At 42.4% G+C, this 23,796-nt stretch overlaps 1 protein-coding gene across 7 annotated transcripts in view; it reads left to right on the plus strand.

The window, feature by feature from the left end:
- Positions 1-23,796, plus strand: part of ADCY6 (adenylate cyclase 6) — a 218,515-nt gene that overhangs the window by 119,101 nt on the left and 75,618 nt on the right. For all 7 annotated transcript variants that reach the window (XM_033938871.1, XM_033938869.1, XM_033938870.1 and 4 more), the window contains 7 exons: positions 7,468-7,617; positions 7,747-7,868; positions 8,722-8,833; positions 10,582-10,709; positions 18,059-18,217; positions 18,843-18,984; positions 19,105-19,233. In XM_033938871.1, the coding sequence (XP_033794762.1) occupies positions 7,468-7,617; positions 7,747-7,868; positions 8,722-8,833; positions 10,582-10,709; positions 18,059-18,217; positions 18,843-18,984; positions 19,105-19,233 (942 nt within the window). The remainder of the gene's footprint in view (positions 1-7,467; positions 7,618-7,746; positions 7,869-8,721; positions 8,834-10,581; positions 10,710-18,058; positions 18,218-18,842; positions 18,985-19,104; positions 19,234-23,796) is intronic.

A 23,796-nucleotide genomic window follows, 5' to 3' on the forward strand; every position in this document is an offset into this window, starting at 1 on the left:
GGAGCAGCGCAGGATTTGAACCCACAACCTCAGGGTGCCAAGGCTGTAGCTCTAACCACTTCACCACACACAATTTTCAGTCGGATCCTTCTTCCACTTTCTGAAGGATTCTCTTTTGGCTCTAATAGCTTCCTTCACCTTACTTGTTAATGGTTACCGTTTGGTCTTCCTTTCTCCTTCTTTAATATATGGTATATATCTAGTCTGGGCTTCCAGGATGGTATTTTTGAATAACATCATCACCTGATGAAAATTTTTGACATTTGCAGCTGCTCCTCTGTTTCTTTTTTTACCATTCGCCTCGTTTTATGAGGAATGTTCAATAATTTATCTACCTGAATATGAACGAAAGTAACATGCATGTTGAACCAAGTCTGTGCATGTTGTTACATGTCTCAAGTTTACTCATGCACAGTTGCGTCTCAGTGCGAGTCTAACATTCCAAGAGACAGGATGTCAGAAGAGTCCTCGTGCAAATTAAGTAAGAAATTGCTAGATTTGGAGCACTGTTTAGTGATAAAATTTCTCACAAAAGAAGGGGAAAGCCAAAGGAGATCAATGAACACATGACTGCAGTTTATGGTGAGTCTGCCCCATCATCCTACAAAGTAAAATTTTGGAGCAAGCAGTTTAAGTGAGGTAGAGAGTCCATTGAAGATGACCCTCACACTGGATGGCTGTGGAAGCAACTTCCACAGAAATGTGCAAGAAAGTTGAGGATTTAATTTTGTCAGACAGACGAATTAAGGTTTCACAAATAGCTGAAGAAATGAGCATCTTGGCAACTACAGTTTGAAAATAGGTCATGAAAAATTGGGCATGTCCAAGGTTACCATACGGTTTCTCTTGTATCGCAAATTTCAACTGGGATTCAGTGCAGTTTACAATAAGGGTGAAGAAATTTACAATTAGGTTGATACGGTTTACAATAAGATGGATGAGATTCACAATAGGATGTGGTGGATTCCTGACAAGAGTCTTACTGAGGTAATATAGGCAGGTTAGGGCTGTAGTTATGTGTTTGGGGAGAAGAGGCGAGTCTTTAGCCTCTTCCTGAAGAGGTTAGTGCAAAATGGGTTCAAAAAATTCTGATGCCATGACGATATTGTTTGGTACATCAATGAGGAAAAAGAGTCAAATTTCCTCTAAAAACAATAAATTACTACTTATAATGACGGGAGTTGCCATTCAACAAATTACAAAAAATTGGAAAAATTATGATAGATTAAGTTATACTTTTTGGTGGAATTCATTGTGCCATATTTTTAAAATGGAGAAAATATTAGCTATTCAGTAAGGACGTTATAAAAAATTTATTGATGTTTGGGAGCCATTAACAAATTACTGTAAGCAATGATGATATTTAATAGTTATTTATTCCCCTTTTATTTATTGAAGTATAGGATGGGGAGAGGGAGGGTTTTAATTTTAAATTATAATGTTATTTTGGAGGGAAGGAGGGAGGAAGGGAAGAATTATATTGTGATTCAATATATGTGTGATTAAAAAGTGATAATAGAAAAATGAACTGTTTACTTTGCTGAAGTATGAATATTTGGATACTAAGAAAAGTGGCCCTGGTCAATGGAGGAAATTCCGAGCAGTTTGGGCTCCGGTCAGGGACAATTTGTCTCCGGGTGCCCGAAGTGCTCTTCTGAATTTCTGACACTGGAGTGCTTGGGGGGTGAGGGGTGGGGTTGGGGGGGGGGTTTGGGGGGTGGGTTATTCTTGGCTTTTGCTGAGTATCTTTTGTCTCCGCGCAGAAACCACGCGGTAGACCCTCTTGTCTTGTGTTTTGATTTGTTCCTGGTTCTTTGTATTCAGATTGTGGTTTACTTCTTTGTATTCTTCTTTTCTTAATAAAAGCAAATTTAAAATTTAAAAAAAAAAAAGTGATAATAGAGTGTATATGATTGTATTATAAATCACTTGTTGAAAATTTAAAAATGAATAAAAATTTAAAAATAAAAAAAAAGAATAGTAGAAGGCCACGAGGCTCCATTGCTGTCAGGAAAACTTGGAGATGTTCCGTGAAGACCAAGTGAATTTTTTTTTCATCATTTGGTGACTGGAGATGAGACTTGGGTCTATCACAGAGATCCTGAGTCCAAAATGGAGTCAATGCAGTGGAAGCACAAGTCATCTCCCACCCCAAAAATGTTCAAGGCAGAACAATCCACAGGAAAAATCATGGCAACTGTCTTCTGGGATGTTGAAGTACTTTTGCTTTTAGAGTTCATGCTACATAAGACAATCATAACCAGGGAGAGTTACGCCAATCAAGGAAAACTCGCAGCAGGCGTTCTGCTGCTTCATGACAATGCGCCGGTGCACTTGTCATGACAATCACAGGCTGCCATCTGAGAATGTGGGTTTCAGCAGCTGAACCATCCACCGTACACTCCAGACCTGGGTCCCTTGGATTATTTCCTGTTCTGAGTTTTAAATAAATCTCTCCGTGGACAGCGGTTTTCAAGTGATGAAAACATCAAGGAAGCTGTGATGTTCTAGTTTGAAGGTCAAACAGAAGAATTATTTTCAAAGGGGTTAAAATCGTTGCAGGAAAATTGGATGAAATGTGTGGAGCTATCAGGGGACTATATTGAAAAATAAAATTTTTTTGAGTAGTCTTTTCTTTCTTACTGAGGTAGATAAATTATTTAACACTCCTCATATACTAAGTTAACTGAAGCCTACCATTATGTCAGTGCAATCAAATTTGTTAGTATTTCTAATTTTTGTTGGTATTTCACTGTCTTTCTCAACCAAAAAGTTAAACTTCACACTACCCACTAGTATACTCTTCTCCATTGCATAAGAATTTCTATCTATAAAAATTACACATTTCACTTTATTTCCTGCTGGACTTTTATTCTACGACTCTGTTATAGGACATCCCCAATTTGATTTGCCTTATTATTTTAATATAGTTTTACCATGTTATCAGTGTCCTGTGAACTATCTTCTTCCAATAGATTTGGACTTCTGATTATGAATAAATTTTTCAGTTAGTTACATATATTCTGATTTGCCAATCTTATTTTTTTAGACTTCTGGCATCTGCATACAGACAATTTAAAGTGTGTTTATTATTTGTATTCTTAACTTGCCTAGCAGTTGATGGGGGTAATTAGGAATCAATTATCTCTCTCTGTTTACATAAACGCATCAGAGTTACTTCAGCCCATGGGTGTAGTGTTCAGAGTTGCTTAGTGGTACAAATGCTCTAACTTAAAAAGCATCTCAGAATTCCTGTTTTTTGGCTTATAGGGCAGCAGAAACTGTTTTGGTGCATCATTAACTTAAGCAGTCACCCTAAGCCCCTGATTCAACCTTCTACTGTGATATTCATATTTTGCCAGTATCTTTTGAAGATACATTACTCTGAACCATGTGCTTCTGAGCATCTATCTGCATTCTCACGAGATCCAGCTTAAAAGCTGCTCTCTCCTTTTACAGGTCAACACCAGTGCCTTGGTTCCACCCTGATTCAGGTGGAGCCTGGCCTTTTAGAACAGACTTTCCTTTCTCCCCCAATGTTGCCCATTTCCTAATAAATCAAAATCCTCTCTTCTGCAGCAGCATCTACTCCAGATACTCTGGAGGTCAGCCTGACTCCAAGATCTTGCCTGTAGAACAACAAACATTCCTGAAAATGCTACGCTAGAGGTTCTGGACTTCCCTCTACCTAGAAGCCTAAATTTGGCATCCAGCAACTCTTTGGCATCACCTTCCTATGTCGTTGGTACCCACATGTGTCACGCCAGCCTGCTCCTCTGCAGCATCAAGAGTAATTCTATAAACCTTTCTCATACATACGTAAGTGGTCTTGCATAACACTGGGGTCCTTTTACTAAGGTGCGTTAGGGCATTAACACGCGGAATAGCTTGCGCTGAATTGCACCACGCGTGCTAGACCTTAACGCCAGCATTGAGCTGGCGTTAGTTCTAGCTGCGTAACGCACGGTAATATCCTGCGTGCGCTAAAAACACTAGCGCACCTTAGTAAAAGGAGCCCATTGAGTCATGCCTCAAAGGTAAAACAGTGCGAGTACTTGTACAGTAGAAGCGCTCAGGGGAGGAGTTTGGGCAGTTGTGATTTGCATTCATACTTTATAAAAACTACACAAGTCCACTATACGCTAACACTTTGGACTAAATTCAGTAAACGGCGCCCACATGTGGGCACTGAAAAAAAAAAATGCACACTGTGCTATTCTATAAATCAGTGGTTCCCAACCCTGTCCTGGAGGACCACCAGGCCAATCAGGTTTTCAGGATAGCCCTAATGAATATGCATGGAGCAGATTTGCATGCCTCTCACTTCCATTATATGCAAATCTCTCTCATACATATTCATTAGGGCTGGCCTGGTGGTCCTCCAGGACAAGGTTGGGAACCGGTGCTATAAATGGTGCTCCTGATTTGGTTATGGCCTATAGCAGTGTATTGCAAACTGTGTGCACACAAGATTTCAGGCGCGCTGCGAGATGCTGGGGAGGAGGAGAGACGCTAGCGCTGGCTGACTGCCTACAGGATGTGCCTCTAATGGCAAGAGGCACATCCTGTAGGCAATCAGCTGCCTCCTCCCTGATATCTCTCCTCCTCTCCACACCTCGTCTTTTTTGCACCCCCCCCCCCATGCGCTGGGGAGTAATGGTTTCCTGCATTACTCATAAAATAAAAATACAATGCATGTGCGGCATTCTTGTTTTCCGTTTCATAGAGCATCAAGATGTGTTGTGTGATGAGTGATATCTTTAAATAACTATGTAATATAAATGTGCATGAGTCGAGTCTCTTTCATTTGAAAGGAAACTCTGCAATGAGAGGATATAGGATGAAGTTAAAAGGTGATAGGCTCCGGAGTAATCTAAAGAAATACTTTTTTACAGAAAGGGTGGTAAATGCATGGAACAGTCTCCCAGAAGAGGTGGTGGAGACAGAGACTGGGATAGGCACGTGGGATAGGCACTTGGGATCTCTCGGAGAGAGAAAGAGATAATGGTTACTGTGGATGGGCAGACTAGATGGGCCATTTGGCCTTTATCTGCCGTCATATTTCTACGTTTCTATGCACGCTCTACCTTCATTCATTTATCATTGTTCTGAGGTAGGTAATACACGTGCCAGCTATTGATATTTTGTGTCAGTAGCTCTGCACCATTAGATGCTTTTCAATTTTAGTGGTAAGCAAGAAATGTTGTTGGCATTCATGGGCTAATGGGTCGGTTTCTTTAAGTGTCTATTCGCAAATGGCATTGTCCCTGTTCATTTTATTAGAATTTGCACAGATTATTTATTGTTCACTACACAAGCACTTTATGGAGAGAAGCAAAAATATTGAGATCATATCATTTTCTTTATTATTTCACACATATACTTGGCATTTTATTTCTTTTTATGAAATTCACACCCTCTCCAAAGGAAATCACCGGATATAACACCCGCTGGCAAGCCTTCTCTAGAGTAGACCCCACATTCTGGAATGCACTCCCTGAAAGGCTTCATCTAAGGCTAGAGAAAATAAAAAAAAACTCTGTGGAGTGACGATGTTCCTAAATGGACTTTATTTGAAAGTTCCAAAGGTACACTAAAATCATCCACATAAAATAATTCCATCCACATAAAAGTAAATCATCCACATAAGAACCTGAAATAGACTTTTTGTCGAAACGCGGACCGTGTTGGGTCCTGTATCCCTAGCAGACTAGGTCCTTTAAGGCTCTTATGTGGATGATTTATTTTTATGTGGATGAAATTATTTTATGTGGATGATTTACTTTTATGTGGATGGAATTATTTTATGTGGATGATTTCGGTGTACCTTTGGAACTGTGATACTTTCAAATAAAGTTCTTTTAGGAACATCGTCACTCCACAGAGTTTTTTTGGTTTTCTCTGGATTTTCTTTTTTGTGGATATTTTGGGGGTCAATTCCTTTTGTTTTTTTTCATTTAAGGCTACACTGTCTCTTTTTCAGGAAGCAGGTGAAAGCTTGGCTCTTCTCTCAGGCCTTTAATGGAAGAAGCAATTAACTAGTTAGTCACTCACACAAAGACTAACCTCAGCTGCACTTACTGTAGGTCTTGCTTATCGTATATATTCTAGCCAAGTGCCTTTTCCTGCACCTTTTTACATTTAGGGCTCCTTTTACAAAGGTGCGCTAGCAGTTTTAGCGCACGCTAGCCGCTACCGCCTCCTTTTAAGCAGGCGGTAATTTTTCGGTTAGCACGCGCTAATCCGGTGCGTGCGCTTAAAACGCTAGCGCACCTTTGTAAAAGGAGCCCTTAGTTTATTCTTATCTGTCTATATGTTCCGCTTCCACTTGTTTCCTTTGCTGTCTACAAAATAATATATTTTTTTTAAATTTTCTATCATATAACAAGAACAAGAAGATGTTCGCTATGAATAAAAATGATCAAGATAAACAGCCAAAAGTTAGTTAGAACTCCCTTGGGTGAATTTCTTCAAAATATGTTGCTGTTTTCTCTTGTTTCAGAGTACTTCCTTCTTTAGTGCATGTAATGTTTTACTGACTTGTTCTGTGTTTCTCAGAGCTGCTAGCACTGTTTGGCAGTGCTTTGAGGACTTGGGTTGCTGTGGTTAACCAGACTCACCACACAGGATAAGGGGGAGCATTGAGCCAAACCTAAAGCATTTAATACCTTCCTGAGCTCCTGTCTTGTTGAGTGCTGTGTTAGGCTTTAAGGTATAAGAGATTCTTTTGGAGTTGAACAGAGGGGCTGTTTGGCGGAGAGTGTTTTTCCTGTCCCTGCCTCATTCCTGCAAACTCTGTCCTCATCTGTACAAGCCTCAAACACTTTAAAATGATAAGTGTTTGAGGCCTGTGCAGTTAAGACTAAGCTTCCAGGAATGGGACAGGGACAGGGACAAAACTTGAGGAGATGGGACAGAGAAAAAATTGTCCCCATGAGCAGTGAGAGATATGGTGGGCCACATGTGAGGCTGAAAGGAAGTGGGCATTTGACACTTTAGGGCCTATGGTTAACCCTTTCAGGACCATAAGGATCGTAGGCCAATTTTTGTGGTTTTGACGACATTTTTATGGCAAAAAGGGCTTGCAGATGCCAAAAAATTGATTTTTTTTGTGAAATATCATTATTTTTATTTAAAAAATCACACTTCTGGCTTATGGACAGTGTGGCAAGTGAATCTTCTCGTCAATCTGGCAACGACGCTAATGAATGAATGTCGGAACCAGTTTGTTTACATAAAGGCAGTATCATATGGAATCCGTACATATCAAATTTAGAACTGTAGACTATCCCAATCAAAATTTATAGGATTTTAAAGTTATGGGACAAATATGTCCCTTGGTCCTGAAAGGGTTAAGGGACAAGGATGGGGATGATGATTGCGGGGTGGAAGAGAGAGGAAGGTTTATCAAGTTCCTGCCAAGGTGAGTCCTCAGAACTGAGCACTTTCTTTTTGTTTCCTTCACAGCTTACTGCAAATGTACTGATATTTCTCTGCACCAACATCATCGGGATCTGCACCCACTACCCGGCTGAAGTGTCCCAGCGCCAAGCTTTCCAGGAGACTCGGGGGTATATTCAGGCACGCTTGCACCTGCAAAGGGAGAATCAGCAGCAGGTATATGGGGTCCCTCCAGGGAAGGGAAAATAGAGGAGAAAAGGGGCTGTTGCAGTTCTGTGAATTAACACCCCTCCCTGCCTCCCTCCCATTTTTGGATTTATTAACATCTTTGTTTATGGCCTGTAGGAGCGTCTCCTGCTGTCTGTGTTGCCCCGGCATGTTGCCATGGAGATGAAGGAAGATATCAACACAAAGAAGGAGGACATGATGTTCCATAAAATCTACATTCAGAAACATGACAATGTCAGGTACGGAAGAGAAATGAGGGGGCAGGCAGTGCGGGGGAGAGGAAAATGGTGAGTGCTCAGGCTGTGTGTCGTGGAGGGGGTGGGTAATGGTAAAATGGTTAGAGGACAGGCTTCGATATACGTATAGAGGAGAAGGGAAGTGATGAGGGACAGGCTGTGTGTATGAGGGGAGTGGAGGGAGAGATAAATAATTGACCAGAGCCTCTTGTAGTCACATGCTAGACAGCAGAACAGCCAATCTGTTTGCAGGGACACAGGTGGATGCTGACCAGAATATCTTTGAGTGGGTGTAATGTTGATGCTACTTCTCAGCCTCTCTTTGGCTAAGATCTAAATGCAAGGTCTGCTCAATGAGCTAAGGATGGTTTCTTCTGGGCCGTTTGGCTGGCTGAGACTAAGTAACTGTACAGTGTGGGGGAGACACAACATTGGGGGACACAATTATGTTTAAATCTTTATCAAAGAAAAAGAATTAAGCAGCTTGATTATTTAAAACCAAAAAATCCCCTACACATATAAATATGACCACAGCTGCCCCAGGGTAGTTAAAAGAAGAGTATGTGGTTCCTAGAGGATGCATTTCAGTCCCACTTAAAGGAACTATAACCTTGTCCCTTCTCTTCCTGCACCCCCTCCACAAACCATACAGCCCTAATCTAAGATTGGGTTTTTTCATGGCTTGGTGAGTTTGAGGTTTGGGGGGGCTTATTGTCTTTCACACACCACTCTCTTGGTCTGCTCTTTACTCTTGGTTGAGTAGCCTCAGTAGGGGCTTTTTCTTGGGATGACAATCTGGAGGGTCACCTTCTTTTTCCCATTTCCTTGATGACTGTTCTTTTTCTCCTTCCAACAGCATCCTGTTTGCAGATATCGAAGGCTTCACTAGCCTGGCATCCCAGTGCACGGCACAAGAACTGGTGATGACGCTCAATGAGCTCTTTGCACGCTTTGACAAGCTGGCAGCTGTGAGTTCACCTCCTTGTATCTGTGAGATAAATAAACCAAGTGCGGTAAAACGTGAGCAGATGGCTTGTGAGGAGGGCGTACCAAAGGGCTGTTCTGTGTCTTTGAGGCAGAGCAGTAGTGCGCGAATGTATTTATGTTGGTGGTTCTCAACTCAGTCGTGGTGACCCCAGCAAAGCTATCTCATGCATATTCGTTGTGGGTATCTTGAAAACCTGACTGGCTTTGTGGGTCCAGAAGAGTGGATTTGGAACCACATGCATAGGAAACATCATATGAACAATTGTGCCTGCATAGTGAATACTGGGCTGGCCCTTGGGTATCTCACACCTTAAGTGGACATTCAGATGTGCTGCCTCCATCACCTACCACCTGGGACAGCTCAGAGCAAATCTGCTGCCTGAAACAAGGGATGATATACAGTTCTCACCTATTACTTACTTCTCAGTTAGTGTTTTTATACAAAAGCGTTACCCATGAATCCTTCACTTCACTTGGATTTCTTTATCTCCTTGTATCTTTATTTCTTTACTTGATCTCCTATATTTTTGTTTTACAATTTTATAATATTTTAATTTTCAATATCTGTTCATTCACATCACCCTTCTCCCCATCTCAGCAAATTGGTTCAGGTGTGTCCCATCAAAACCTTGGCTATGTCTTATACTAAGTGCTCCTTTTACTAAGGTGCGCTAGCGTTTTTAGCGCACGCAGGAAATTACGACGCACTGCACTTCTAGAGCTAATGCCAGCTCAAGGCTGGCGTTAAGGTTTAGCGCGCAGGACATTGTAGTGCTCGCTATTCCGCGCGTTAAAGCCCTAACATGGCTTAGTAAAAGGAGCCCTAAATGGAGGAAAAGCCTCAGATCCCCGTATGCCACCAGCCAGTGAACTTGCAGGCTATACTAGAAAGGGAAGATCGATCATCGGCTTAAAAACCTCCACTACCCCCTATAGTTATGTGCTTAAACAAACTGAATTGCTGTAATAGGCATACATAACAAAACGGGATGCAGAGATCAAAGAACTTCTAATTTCCTTTGAATATGTGAAATTATGAAAACTCTGTGAGCGAACAAACTGCCTCTCTCTCAAAATTTTGACACTTCAAACAGACACTCAATATTCAATTTTCGTTATTCATTATTCCATGGTCACTCTTCGTTCACACTGCATAGATGAAAAAAAATTTCATAGTCCGCTTCTGGAACAAAACCAAAAACCCTTCACTCAATAATTCCGAGTTGATCATGAGGAAAAGAGAAACACTTAATCATGAAGAAAAGAGAGACACTCTCTTTTCTTCATGATTAAGTGTTTCTCTTTTCCTCACATGTGTGCACTCTAGGACTGTTGCATCCTGCCCCCTGTGACCTTCTGCTTTAAGACCACTGATGATTACTGTACTACCTCCACCCCTAGAATTGTGCCATCCTAGTCAGTTGCCTTGTCTACCCAGTGGTAGGGCCAGCCCTAAGCAAATGATTATAAGAGACTTACCCCCCTCTTTTACTAAGGTGCGCTAACCGACTAGCACGCGCGTTAATCGAATTAGCCACACTAAATCGATTATCGCGCGTTAGTGTTTAGCGGGCACTCATCGGTTAGCACAACTTAGTAAAAGAGGGCCTTAGCTCGCAGTGTGTCTGAGGTGTCCGTGGCAGCAGCTGTATGGCATTTTGTGGGAAATTTATCAGCATTTGTGGAAGGCTTTGTCATCCATTTTTAAATTTTTCTTCTGAGTTTCTAGGAAAATCACTGTTTAAGGATCAAAATCCTAGGCGATTGTTACTACTGCGTATCGGGACTTCCAGAGGCGCGAGCAGACCACGCCCACTGCTGTGTGGAGATGGGCGTAGATATGATTGAAGCCATTTCGTAAGTAGAAGGAAACCTTTTCTGAATTCTGCCCTTCCCTGTACTGTACTGAACTCTGTGCTTCCTAACCCTGGGCTGTAGCCAAATGAACATTATCTTTCTGCCTTTCTGTTCTTGGCACTGTAGCTATTCAACTTCACATTCCAAACCTGTATCGATATCGTGTGAATGCAGGCATTACCTGTTCCTTCAGATTCTCTCTGATGTGCTGATACTTGTTAATAATGACAGACTGGGACATCTACTCAGATTTTATGTCCCTCTGCAGAATGTTACCAAATCTTTGCTCGTTTTAACTCTAGAGAAGGGGTACTCAATCCAGTCCTTGGGACACAGTATACCAGTCTGGTTTTCAGGATACCCACAAGGAATGTGCATGAGATTAAGGGCTTCCTTTACTAAGGTGCGCTAGCATTTTTAGCATGCACTGAAGATTAGCGCATGCAAAACCGCGCGATAAATGAAAATACTAACGCTCTATGGAGGCGTTAGCGTCTAGAGCGTGCTACTCCACGCGCTAATGTCCTAACACACCTTAGTAAAAGGAGCCCTAAATTTGCATGTACTGTCTCTGGTGTCTGTATCATTCATATTCATTATGGACTTCTTGAAGCATTGGAAGACTGGATGTATCCTGAGGACTTGGTTGAGACCCTTGCACTAGAAACTTGATTTGTATTATCTGTAAACTGTACCAATTCCACTTAATATTATTGGCTTTCTTATAAATATATACAAATATATTTGGGCAACTCACTCAAAAATCATCAATCTTTATGTTCACCCAAGTGTGCACAAAATATTCTCACAATATGGCGCAGTGGTTAAAGCTACAGCCTCAGCACCTTGAGGTTGTGGGTTCAAACCCACGCTGCTTCTTGTGACCCTGGGCAAGTCACTTAATCCCCCCATTGCCCCAGGTACATTAGATAGATTGTGAGCCTGCCGGGACAGACAGGGAAAACTGCTTGAGTACCTGAATAAATGCATGTAAACTGTTCTGAGCTCCTCTGGGAGAACGGTATAGAAAATCCTATATAATAAAATGCTAAGCGCGCATGCGCATTCTTACCCCGTGTTCCCTGATCCCTGATCTGTCGGGCTGTGGCAGGTAAGAGTACGCATGCGTGCGTCTAAGGACTGGCGGCAGGTAACATGCTGCGACTCCCCCCCCTGCCGCCGCTGACCCTACCCGGCACACCAGAAACACCCGTTGCCCTCCCAGATGACCCACCATGAGACGAACACAAACCTCCCGGCTCCAGCAGCGTCCGAGGCACAGTAAACACGCTGCTTCGCTTCCTTCTACTGGCCAGATTTCCTCTGCCGCGTCCCTGATTTCATCATCAGAGACGCGGCAGAGGAAATTAGGCAAGTAGAAGGAAGCGAAGCAGCGTGTTTACTGTGCCTGGGACACTGCTGGAGTTGGGAGGTTTGTCGGCCATCTAGCGGTGGGAGGGTCGGCTGGGAGGGTCAACGGAGGTTTCGGGTGTGCCGAGTAGGGTCGGCGCAGTGGGGGGGGGGGTTAAGGGGATGGGAGGCAGTCAGGCGGGCTGGCATCGGGGGGGTGTGGGGGTTTTAATGGAAACATGCTGCTCAGGGGGATGGGAGGCAGGCAGGCAGGCTGGCATCATGGGTGGGGGTGGGACAAAGTCTGGAAGATAATGATGGGGACATAGGAAGGAGGCACTGGGGGCACTAAGGACATAGAAAGGGGCACTGAGGGCACTAAGCAGGACAGAGGCACTGGGGGCACTAAGGACACGGGAAGGAGGCACTGGGGGCACTAAGAACATAGGAAGGAGGCACTGAGGGCACTAAGGACATAGGGAGAGACACAGACAGAAAAAATGACAGACAGGCAGCGTGCAAGGAGAGAGAGACAAAGAAAAAAAAAAACCAGACAGACAGACATCTATTCTAGCACCCATTAATGTAACGGGCTTAAAGACTAGTTGAATAAATAAATAAATATGCTCATAAAGTCTTCAGCGTTTAATTACCAGGCCCTCAGTGCCGCCACTCACCGCCTGGGGAGGCTGTCCAGTGAAGAAATATCCACGTAAATCCTACCCGCTTTCAAAAACAATTGGACGGTGAGTGGTGACGCAGTAGAACAGCTTTAAGATAAGTACAGCTGGTTCTTCAGAATGATAAAACTCACTACAAAATTGTGTGGGAAAGTTAAAAAATAGAGTTTATTAAAGAAAAGTATAAATAACATAGCGTGAATATTTTGAAAATGATTACAATATTTCCATGACCACGTAAATCTACCCGCTTTCAAAAACAATTGGGTGGCGAGTAGTGGTACCAAAGCCCTGTTAATTAAATGCTGAAAACTTTATGAACAAAAACTGTGAGCATATTCATAAGAACATAACATAAGAACATAAGAAGCGCCATCTCCAGATCAGACTTTCAGAGGCTCTGCCAGGTGTACACCTGGCGTAAATTTTAGTCACCCATATCCTTCTATGCCTCTCGTAAGGAGATGTACATCTAGTTTGCTTTTGAATCCTAGGACGGTCGATTCCGCAATAACCTCCTCTGGGAGAGCATTCCAGGTGTCAACCACTCTCTGCGTAAAGCAGAACTTCCTGATATTTGTCCTGAACTTGTCCCCCCTTAGCTTCATTCCGTGTCCTCTTGTCCATGTCAAATTGGACAATGTAAATAATTTTTTCTGCTCTATTTTGTTAATTCCTTTCAGTATTTTGAAGGCCTCGATCATATCCCTTCGCAGTCTCCTTTTCTCAAGGAAGAACAATCCCAGTCTCTTAAGTCGATCCTCATATTCCAGTTTCTCCATACCTTTTACTAGTTTCGTTGCTCATCTCTGCACCCTCTCCAGCAGTTTTATATCCTTTAGGTTGGGAGACCAATGTTGGACGCAGTATTCCAAGTGGGGTCTGACCATTGCTCTATAAAGCGGCATTATGACCCTCTCCGATCTACTCGTGATTCCCTTCTTTATCATGCCCAACATTCTATTTGCTTTCTTTGCCACCGCCACACATTGTGCTGATGGTTTCAGGGTCCTATCTATCAGTACACCCAAGTCCTTTTCTTGTTCGCTCTTACCCAGAGTTGCACCTGACATTCTATACTCGTGTTCCTTATTCTTACTGCCTAAATGCATTACTTTGCATTTCTCCACATTAAACTTCATCTGCCATTTCTCCGCCCATTTATCTAACTGACACAAGTCGCTGTGGAGTTCCTCGCTATCCTTCTGCGATCTGATTGCCCGGCATAGCTTTGTGTCGTCTGCAAACTTGATGATCTCACTGGATGTTCCTTCTTTTAGGTCATTGATATAAATATTAAATAAGATCGGCCCAAGTACCGAGCCCTGGGGTCCACCACTAGTCACTTTCTCCCAGTCGGAGAACTTCTCATTTATGCCCACTCTGATTTCTGTTCTCCAGCCATTTGCCTATCCATCTTTGTATATCCTCCTCTATTCCATGGCTTTGTAGTTTCCTGAGAAGTTTTTTGTGTGGAACTTTGTCGAACGCTTTCTGGAAGTCTAAGTATATTATGTCCACCGGTTCTCCACTATCAATTTGTTCGTGCTGAGACTGGAGTCGGTCCAGAGAATGGCCACCCAGATGGTCTCAGGACTCAAGGATCTCCCGTACGAGGAACGGCTGGATAAGTTGCAGCTGTACTCACTCGAGGAACGCAGAGAGAGGACTGACATGATCGAGACATTCAAGTATCTCATGGGCCGCATCGAGGTGGAAGAAGATATCTTCTTTTTCAAGGGTCCCGTGGCAACAAGGGGACATCCGTGGAAAATCAGGGGCGGGAAACTGCACGGGGACACCAGGAAATTCTTTTTCACTGAAAGGGTGGTTGATCGCTGGAATGGTCTTCCACTTCAGGTGATTGAGGCCAGCAGTGTGCCTGATTTTAAGGCCAAATGGGATAGACACATGGGATCTATTCACAAAGAAAGGTAGGGGAGGGTCATTGGGGTGGGCAGACTAGATGGGCTGTGGCCCTTATCTGCCGTCTATTTCTATGTTTCTATGTTCACGGTCTCAAAAAATTTAAGTAAATTCGTTAAACATGATTTCCCCTTCCTGAAGCCATGTTGACTGGCTTTTATCAGGTCATGTGTATCCAAGTGCTGGACTATGCTATTTTTAATCAGTGCTTCAACCATCTTTCCAGGGACAGACGTAAGGCTCACAGGTCTGTAGTTGCCCCATTCTCCTCTCGATCCTTTTGTTGAAAATTGGCGTGACATTTGCTATCTTCCAGTCGTCCAGTATCTGTCCAGTTCTAATTGTCAGGTTGGCAAGTTTTTGCAATAACTCTCCGATTTCAACCTTCAAAATACCATCCGGTCCAGGGGATTTGTCACTTTTAAGTTTGTCGATCTGGTAGTATATCTGGTCCAAGTCCACTTCTACTGTGGTGAGGCTGTCTTCTATTACTCCTTTAAACACTTCCACTGCTTTTGGTATTGTTGCAGTGTCCTCCTTTGTAAAGACGGACGCAAAGAAGGAATTTAGTCTTTCTGCAATTTATTTGTCTTCCTTGATGTACCCTTTTCTTCCCTGGTCGTCCAGCGGTCCCACTGCCTCTTTTGTGGGTTTTTTTCCTTTTACATATCTAAAGAAGGGCTTGAAGTTTTTGGCCTCTTGCGCTATTTTCTCCTCATAGTCCTTTTTGGCATCCCTCACCGCCTTGTGACATTTCTTCTAATCATCTTTATGTTTGTTCCAAGCTTCAGTTGTTTTCATGCGTTTCCATTTTTTGAAAGAGACCTTCTTTTCTTTTATGGCTTCCTTTACCAGTCTGGTAAGCCATGCCGGTTCTCCTTTGCCTTTAGTTCTCCTTTCTTTGGAAATCTGCGGAATGTAGAGATTTTGTGCTTCCGTGATAGTATTTTTCTGTAGGGACCATGCCTGATCTACCGTTTTAATTTTGTCCATCTTTTTCTTGAGCCGTTGTTCTACCATGGCTCTCACGCGATCGTATTTACCCTTTTTAAAGTTTAAGGTCGTGGTTAAGGTTTTGGTACATTTCCCTTTCCTGATGTCAAGTTTAAAGTTGATCATGTTGTGATCGCTCGTCCCACTTGGGTGAACAGAAGGATTGATGATCTATAAAGTGTAAGCATGTGTTTGCCATTGTTCTGTTGTGGTCTCAGTTTTGTAGTGTGAAGGAGCTATGCTAAAGTTTCCTAAAGAACCACTGGCTGGTAATGTATTCGTGTTAAAGGACAGGAAGAGGTCGGAGCATACAGCGAGTGATGTCCTTCACTCACCAGCGCTCCGGCTGCCCTCTCTTTCCTCCCCTTTGCAGTTGGAAAATACCACGGACCGCAAATTCACGGGGGAGCACTGTATGTATATATGTGTGTGTGTATATATATATATATATATATATATATATATATATATATATATATATACCTGCCCTTTAACTTATATATGCACTCAGCTCTGCATATAGTCTAATCCAGGGGTGCCCACATTTTTTTGGCTTGCAAAATACTTTTAAAATGACCAAGTCAAAATAATCTACTACTAAACATATACCTATTCTTTTACTAAGGCGCGCTAGCCGATTTAGCACTCGCCCATTATATTCTATGGACACGTTAGCATTTAGCGTGCCTTGGTAAAAGACCCCCATATTTATATATAACCAACCCTAATCTCCTCCCTCCCTACAAGTTTCCTCAAATGTTCCCCCTTCCCTAAATTTATCCTCTTAGCCTCCACTTCCTTAAATTCACCCTCTTAGCCTCCACTATGTATCTAAACCTATCTCTTATTCTATGTATTCATCTCTATGTATCTTTCCTTAAAATTGCAAGGTACAGGCGGATAGAAGTCTGTAATGTAATGTAATATATATATATATATATATATATATATACACTATATATACACCGAGTGCACCTCCTCTGTCCTCCAGACCTCGTTCCATTCCCTAACCAACATCTCTTTTTGTCCCTCCAAGAGTCCAACTTTTCTTCATCTCTCCTCCAACCCTATTGGCAACATGTCTCCCTCTCTCTTCCTCCTCTGTTATGATCTTGCATCTCTCTGTTCTTCCTCAGGGTCTCTCCCCCTCTGTCTCTTCTGTCTGCATCTCCCATAGTCCAGCATCTGCTTCCTATCTTTCCTCTTTGGTCCAGGCCCCTCTCTCTCTGTCTTACTTCTGCTTACAAACCCCCTCCCCCAGCATTTGTTCTCCTTTTATTCCAGATCTTTCTCTGCCTCTCTCTCTCTCTCTCCTTCCTTCCTTCCTCCCTCCCTAGTCTAGAATCTTTCCACTTTTCTGCAGTCTCTCTCTCTCTCTTCCCTCTATACACCCCCAAGTCCAACATCTGCCCCCCTCTCTTCTGCCTTCCCTTTGTTTCAGGTTTCTCCCTCTCTCTTCCTTCTGCTAACATTTTGAGTCCTCTCATCTTTTTCTTCAGAGGACCCTTCCCCATGGCCTGGCATCTCTCTCTCCTCTGTTCAGGGTGTTTCACTTCTCTAACCCCTCTAGTAGTCTAGCATCTGCCCTGTCTTTTCCCCTCCCTTTTAGTTCGTCTTCTTTACTACCCCTCCTCAAGGTCCTTTTGTCTCTCCTCCCCCCTCCCCCATCCAAATCCAGCAACATGTGGGGCCTTACCTAACTACCACAGTTGAAAGTTAATTATAGCAGCCTGCAGAGCGAACCTAGCAGGCTGCCATCGGTCTCTGCAGCATGTTCCCTCTGTTGCGGTTCCGCACCTCCTCTGACGTCAGGGGCGGGACTGCAGCAGAGGGAACGTGCTGTGGAGGCTGATGGCAGCCTGCTAGGTTCGCTTTGCAAGCTGCTGTAATTAACTTTAAAGGTGAGACAGTGACCATAGGGGAATCTGGAGGACGCTGAGGGGGAAGTGTGTCATTTGAGCAAAACAGCCGGGCGTTCACTTAAATTAGCCAGGTACTCAATGCTAGGGAGAACACTAGCTCTGCGATCTACCGGTGTTGCCTTTGCGATTGACCGGTAGATCGCAATCAACATTTTGGGCACCCCTGGTCTAATCACTTATGTTAGATTTGTCCTTTTATGTATGGGAATTGACTTACCATTATAAGAAATCTGAACTCACTGTATCACCACTATTATAAGTCTTTCTTAAACTATCTTTTAGCTCATCACTATTGAAGCCTCTACTCAAGCTTTATTATTGCTAACTTATATTATGTATGTTAATTTGTAACCTGTTCTGGGCTCTTTTGGGAGGATGGGCTAAAAAAGTGAATATATATATATATATTTCCCCCAGACTTCAAAAGACTAGTAATATCAGACTTGCTCTCTCCAATTCCCTTCTCCTCTCCCTGCAGCCTTGTGCGAGAAGTGACTGGGGTTAACGTGAACATGAGAGTAGGAATCCACAGCGGGCGTGTTCACTGCGGTGTTCTGGGGCTGCGCAAGTGGCAGTTTGATGTGTGGTCCAATGATGTCACCTTGGCCAATCACATGGAGGCTGGAGGCAAAGCTGGGTGAGTAAGTGAAAGACAGTTTCCAGGTCTTAGAATGTTGGAGACAGGATGAGTGGCATATTGAGAGTTTTACAGGCTTGGAGTGTGTGGTGCAGTGGTTAGAGCTACAGCCTTGGCACCCTGAGGTTGTGGATTTGAATCCTGCACTGTTTCTTGTGACCCTGGGCAAGTCATTTAATCCCCATTGCCCCAGGTACATTAGATAGATAGAGTGGGAGCCCTCCAGGACAGTTCGGGAAAATGTTTGAATACCTGAATAATTTGTAATCCGCATAGAATTGTAGGATATACGGAATATAAATTATAAAAATATATATATTGAGCTCCTTCAATAGCTCAGCTGGTAGAGTGGAGGACTGTAGAGAAGATGAATTCCAGCTCGAAGGATGCTGCTTTTTGACCAAGTACTAGGGACCTGGATTGGCCACCGTGAGAACGGGCTACTAGGCTTGATGGACCATTGGTCTAACCCAGTAAGGCTATTCTTATAAATGGAAATAAATCTAAATCTATTTGAGTATTTCCATGTGTTGTTGCGTGTTGAAGATATAGGATGTTCTGTTGGATGGACTAGTTGGTTCTTATCTACCAAAACTTACTGTGTGGTGTGATCTACTTTTGGCAGGAGGATACATATCACCAGGGCCACCTTGCAGTACTTGAATGGAGATTATGAGGTGGAGCCGGGCCATGGTGGGGATAGAAATGCCTACCTCAAAGAGAACAACATTGAGACCTTCCTTATTGTGGGCTGTACCCAGAAACGAGTAAGTCCTTCCTGGGGTGGGAGGCGCTTGGAACTTCCTCATTCAGATCTGGATTCTGAATCTTGTAAAGGTAGCTGTGGCTGCCTGCAAATGCAGAGTAATATTTGCTTCTCATTCCAGAAAGAAGAGAAGGCAATGATAGCCAGACTACAGCGAGCTCGTGCCAACTCCAATGAGGGTCTGATGCCACGCTGGGTGCCAGAGCGTTCCTTTTCCCGCACCAAGGATTCCAAGGCATTCAGGCAGATGGTGAGTGAAGTTCTTATCAGCTTATGGGGTTAGAAGGCCTCCCTCTTCAGAATCATGGTTGAGGCAGGCAGAAAAACATTAAAACATGCCAGTATAGATCACATCAGGAGTTTGTTGAACCTAGAATCCTGTCTTTAATAAGCAATTGATTCAGGTTACATGGAAGAAGTCCTCAACAGAACCTAATGGGGAGATGGATTCCTTGTTTACTCTTAGTTCATGACAGCAAGAGGCAGCAATCTCCAAGCCTACCTGGATAGTAGTCATCATTGGTAATGTCTTCTAGGAACTTATCCAAACATTTTTATTAAACCCAACTACACTACTAGTTTTGAATACTCTCTCTAGTTACTGATTCTAGAGCTGAATTATGCCTTGACAGAAAAAATAGTTTCATATATTTAATTTGAAAACCACTATGCCCTGATACAGTCAAGTAGAATAATAAATTTAATAAATCACAAACCATAAAGCATTTTATGTAGTGAACAGGATTACGTAAATAATATACAAATAATCATTAAGTGGCCCTTTTACTAAATGAGGACATTAGTGTGCTCTGCCACATGGCTTATAGGTAGAAAATAGGATGCACAGTGTTTAGTGTGTGCTAATTCCTTAAAGCATAAATTGATCACATGTTTTACAGGAAGACTTTAACACTGTATTCTTAGAAGGTATGGCTTCAGGCAACAAATTCTATAATCTTAGGCCTGTTAGGAAGAAGGCCCTAGCCTATGTAGATGTTAAGATGGCTGCTTTTAATGAAGGAATCAACAATTGATACGTGTCCTTAAAACATAGTGCATATACTGGTTGATACCAACATATTAGATGACAGCAGATAAAGACCTGTACAGTTCATCCAGTCTGTCCAACAAGATAAAATCATAAGGTATGATGTGATTACTACATATGCATGCTTGATTTGCCCTTGCCTTTTCCAGGACACAGACCCTAGAAGTCTGCCCGGCATTGACCCATCTGTTCAGCCAGTGGTATAGTAAAGAGTAGGAGGTGCCCGGGCTGGTGGTGCCCTCCTCTCTACTCTCCTCCTGCTCCTTCCACCCCACCTCCGCTTCTTCTGCCCCCCATGCCATACAAACGCCCTCCCTTCCCCCTGTACCTCTTTAAATTTTTGCCAGAATGAGCAGCTTCTTTGGCCTGCTGCTCACACTGTCATTGGCTTTCCTTCTGATGTCATTTCCTGGCCCTGCAACCAGGAAGTGATTTCAGAGGGGATCAAGGCCAGAGAAGTTACTTGCACTGGTGAAAATTTAAAGAGGTTTGGGGGGAAGGGAGGGCATGAGCGTGGCATAGGGGGGTGGAGAGGTGCCGGTGCCCCCACCAAGATGGCACCAGGGGCAGTCCTTCCCCCCTTACTACACCACTATGTTCAGCCATGAGCATTCTACAAGCATTCTGGAGTTACTTTGAGAATACGTAGCAGTTCAAAAATCAGCAGACCTACCTTAAATTTAGCTTGCTGTGTAGTAGGCCACCAATGAAGAGCCTCAAGTATTAGCATCATGTGCTCCCTAATTCCAAAACTCTGTCACTCAGCTCTTTGCAACAATCCTAGATAAGAAGCTGGTAAATCTAAGTATGATGAGTTGCAGTAATCAGGGTAACATAAAACCATTACTTAATTTTGTTTATTGAATTTTCAATTTATACCAAGCAAGAAAACTTGTACAAAAAGGAAATATACATAAATCACAATAGCAGGAAATATTATATCAGAAACTATTAAGTATATATTCCTCAAGTCCACAATTGAAGATCCAAGATTACAGTAAGAGGTGTCAAAGACAATAAATTAAATATAAGACATAATCAGCACCTAACGCCTGTAAAATGGGGAACAACTATTAATAGAGAGCTAATTACTAAAATTCTCTAAACTTCACTCTGTACGCTTTGTCGCCAGGAATGCAGTAAGATGAGAAAGTTCAAAGAACACGTATTTTAAAGATTGATATCTCATTATACATATACATGAATATCTCAAGAATAAGGTTCCACCAATCTGAGCAACCCCGGGTTTCAAAAGCAAAAACTGTCATCTGTGTCTCTGAGTATCTCAAGAGACATCTGAGAAAATTTGAACCTTACAACCCAGAAACAACTAATGTCTATTTTTAAAAAACATTTTCAAGATCCATGCCCTGACTCTACCAGACCCGCCCAAAGGTATAAATTATCCTTCCCCTCTCTACATGGTATTCGCTATGCAGGCAAACTGGGAAAACCCTTCTCTTCAGAATCACAGTTCTTTGGAACGACCTTACTACCCCGCTGCGGAACCTGGGCTCCCTCCAATTATTTCGCAAGCAACTGAAAACCTGGCTTTTCACTAAAATGTAATTCTATCCCCCCTTACTCTTCTCTTCTATATATAAGTTCATGTAAACGTTTTTTTTCCTTCTTTTCCTATATTTTAAGTTCTTGTAAACCGTGCCGAGTTCCACAACATCCGTGGAGATGATGCGGTATATAAACTTAAGGTTTAGTTTAGTTTATCTGGTGCTAAAGCCACTGTAGCAATCATTGTTGAGGGTTTGGCTAAATCTTTATCAGAAGACTACAAAACCCCTAAAACATTTTCAGGAATATCATGCTGATTTTCCTGTTGATGGATCTTAAGATTCCTCATTGGCAAATAATACACTTGTGAAATTGTTTCTTCAGGAACAGATAAAGCTTCAAAGAAATATCTTTCTAAGCATTTCCCTTGGTGTTACAGTAAACACCTGAGGAAAAATTCAAAAATCGCAAATTATCATTATGTATATTATTCTCCAAAGATTCAATTTTTCTTCTCATATTGGTAACATCTTTAACCACAGTATCTTGTACTAATTTTACTTCAACCAAGTCTTTTTCAACTTTAACAACTTGGGCATTCATAAGAATAGCCTTACTGGGTCAGACCAATGGTTTATCAAGCTCAGTAGCCCGTTCTCATGGAGGCCAGTCCAGGTCACTAGTACCTGGCCAAAACCCAGAGTGGCTTCCCTAGACTATGAACTTTTCCTCCAGAAAACTGTCTAAACCTTTCTTAAAACCAGCTCTTATCACAACCTCTGGCAATGCGTTCCAGAGCTTAACTATTCGCTGAGTGAAAAAATATTTCCTTCTATTGGTTTTAAAAGTATTTCCCTGTAACTTCGAGTGTCGCCAAGTCCTTGTAATTTTTGACAAAGTAAAAATGTCTCATTATCAGCTTTCATCGATTTTAAATTATCTTCACATTTCTTTACTTTTAAATTTAAAGTTTGGATCTGTGGACAAATGCATTTTTCCAAATTAGCAACTAAAGTCCATAGAAAATCCAAGGTTGCCTCATCTGGCCTAGTCACAAGAAAATCTAGTAAGTGCAAAGCCAGGTCTTGGGCAGAAAAAGATTCTCTTCCCACATCATTCCTGGGAGCGTCTCCAAACTCCCCCATCGCTGCTGAAGGTAAAGCAGATTCAATCCGAACAAGGACTTCTTCAGGACAACTAATTTCCAGCTCCTCCAATGATTGTAAGCAAGCCTCAGGCAGAACAATATCCAAAACAATTGACTATGCTCTCCCCACAATCGGAGAGCTGCTATCCTGCAGTCATGGAGAAGTGTTCTCTCTTCTGGGCTTAGAGTTGGGGAGTTCAAACGAGTCTCCACTCTTACCCGGGAAACTCCAACAGGCCACCTTCTGACACTTGCACAGCCCCCCACTCTCCTCAGAAAGGTATGTATCAGGCCTTCTGTAGCAGAGGTTAGACGCTGTGAGGCTCTAGCTGCTATCTTCCCTCGCCACTTCGGTATCTTGAAAACTGCAAGAACAGGAAAAACAAGAGGAGCCAGCAACAGGCATCAGGTGTGTACGGCCATCTTGGATCTATGCCCTATACTCCTTTCTTGATAGAGTGAGACATTAGAAGGTCCAAATGTCAAAAAGGAACAGCCAGAGGAAACAAGCAGTTTTTTGTGATGAGGTGTTATATATTGTCCCACCCTGTAGGTGTTTCAGTCATTACCCAGCATGTTTCAGCAGCTGGACTGCCTGCAACAGAGGAACATTCAATCTTCATAATAAGAACAAGTAATGCACCTTGAGAGGAGATCTTCAATGCATCAAGATTGCCTTCACTGGATTCCTTGAGGCCAGTGTAAACTGCATCAAAACTGGAGTAAAAACCATTCATTTTTGTAGAAGCTGATTCTAAGTAATATATTGTTCTTAAACTATATTATTTGAATGTTCTGATTTGTGCTTATTAGATGTTTCATAATTATTATATCTCCTTTACTTGAATTATATCTCTTACTTGAATTTCAGTGCTGTTAATAAGTACATTTTTGAAACTTTCATAGTAGTTATATTATTAAGTTTCAGTTTACTGATTTTGACTTACTGTATTTTTCGCTCCATAAGACGCACCTTACCATAAGACACACCCCAGATCTAGAGAAGGAAAACAAGAAAAAATCCCATTCTGAACCAAATTGTATACTAATATATACTCAACACCTTTAAATTCCATCCCAGCCTCCTGGCACCTTTAAATTCTGTCCCA

Source organism: Geotrypetes seraphini, chromosome 3 (assembly GCF_902459505.1).
Source record: "Geotrypetes seraphini chromosome 3, aGeoSer1.1, whole genome shotgun sequence".
Taxonomy (NCBI): domain Eukaryota; kingdom Metazoa; phylum Chordata; class Amphibia; order Gymnophiona; family Dermophiidae; genus Geotrypetes; species Geotrypetes seraphini.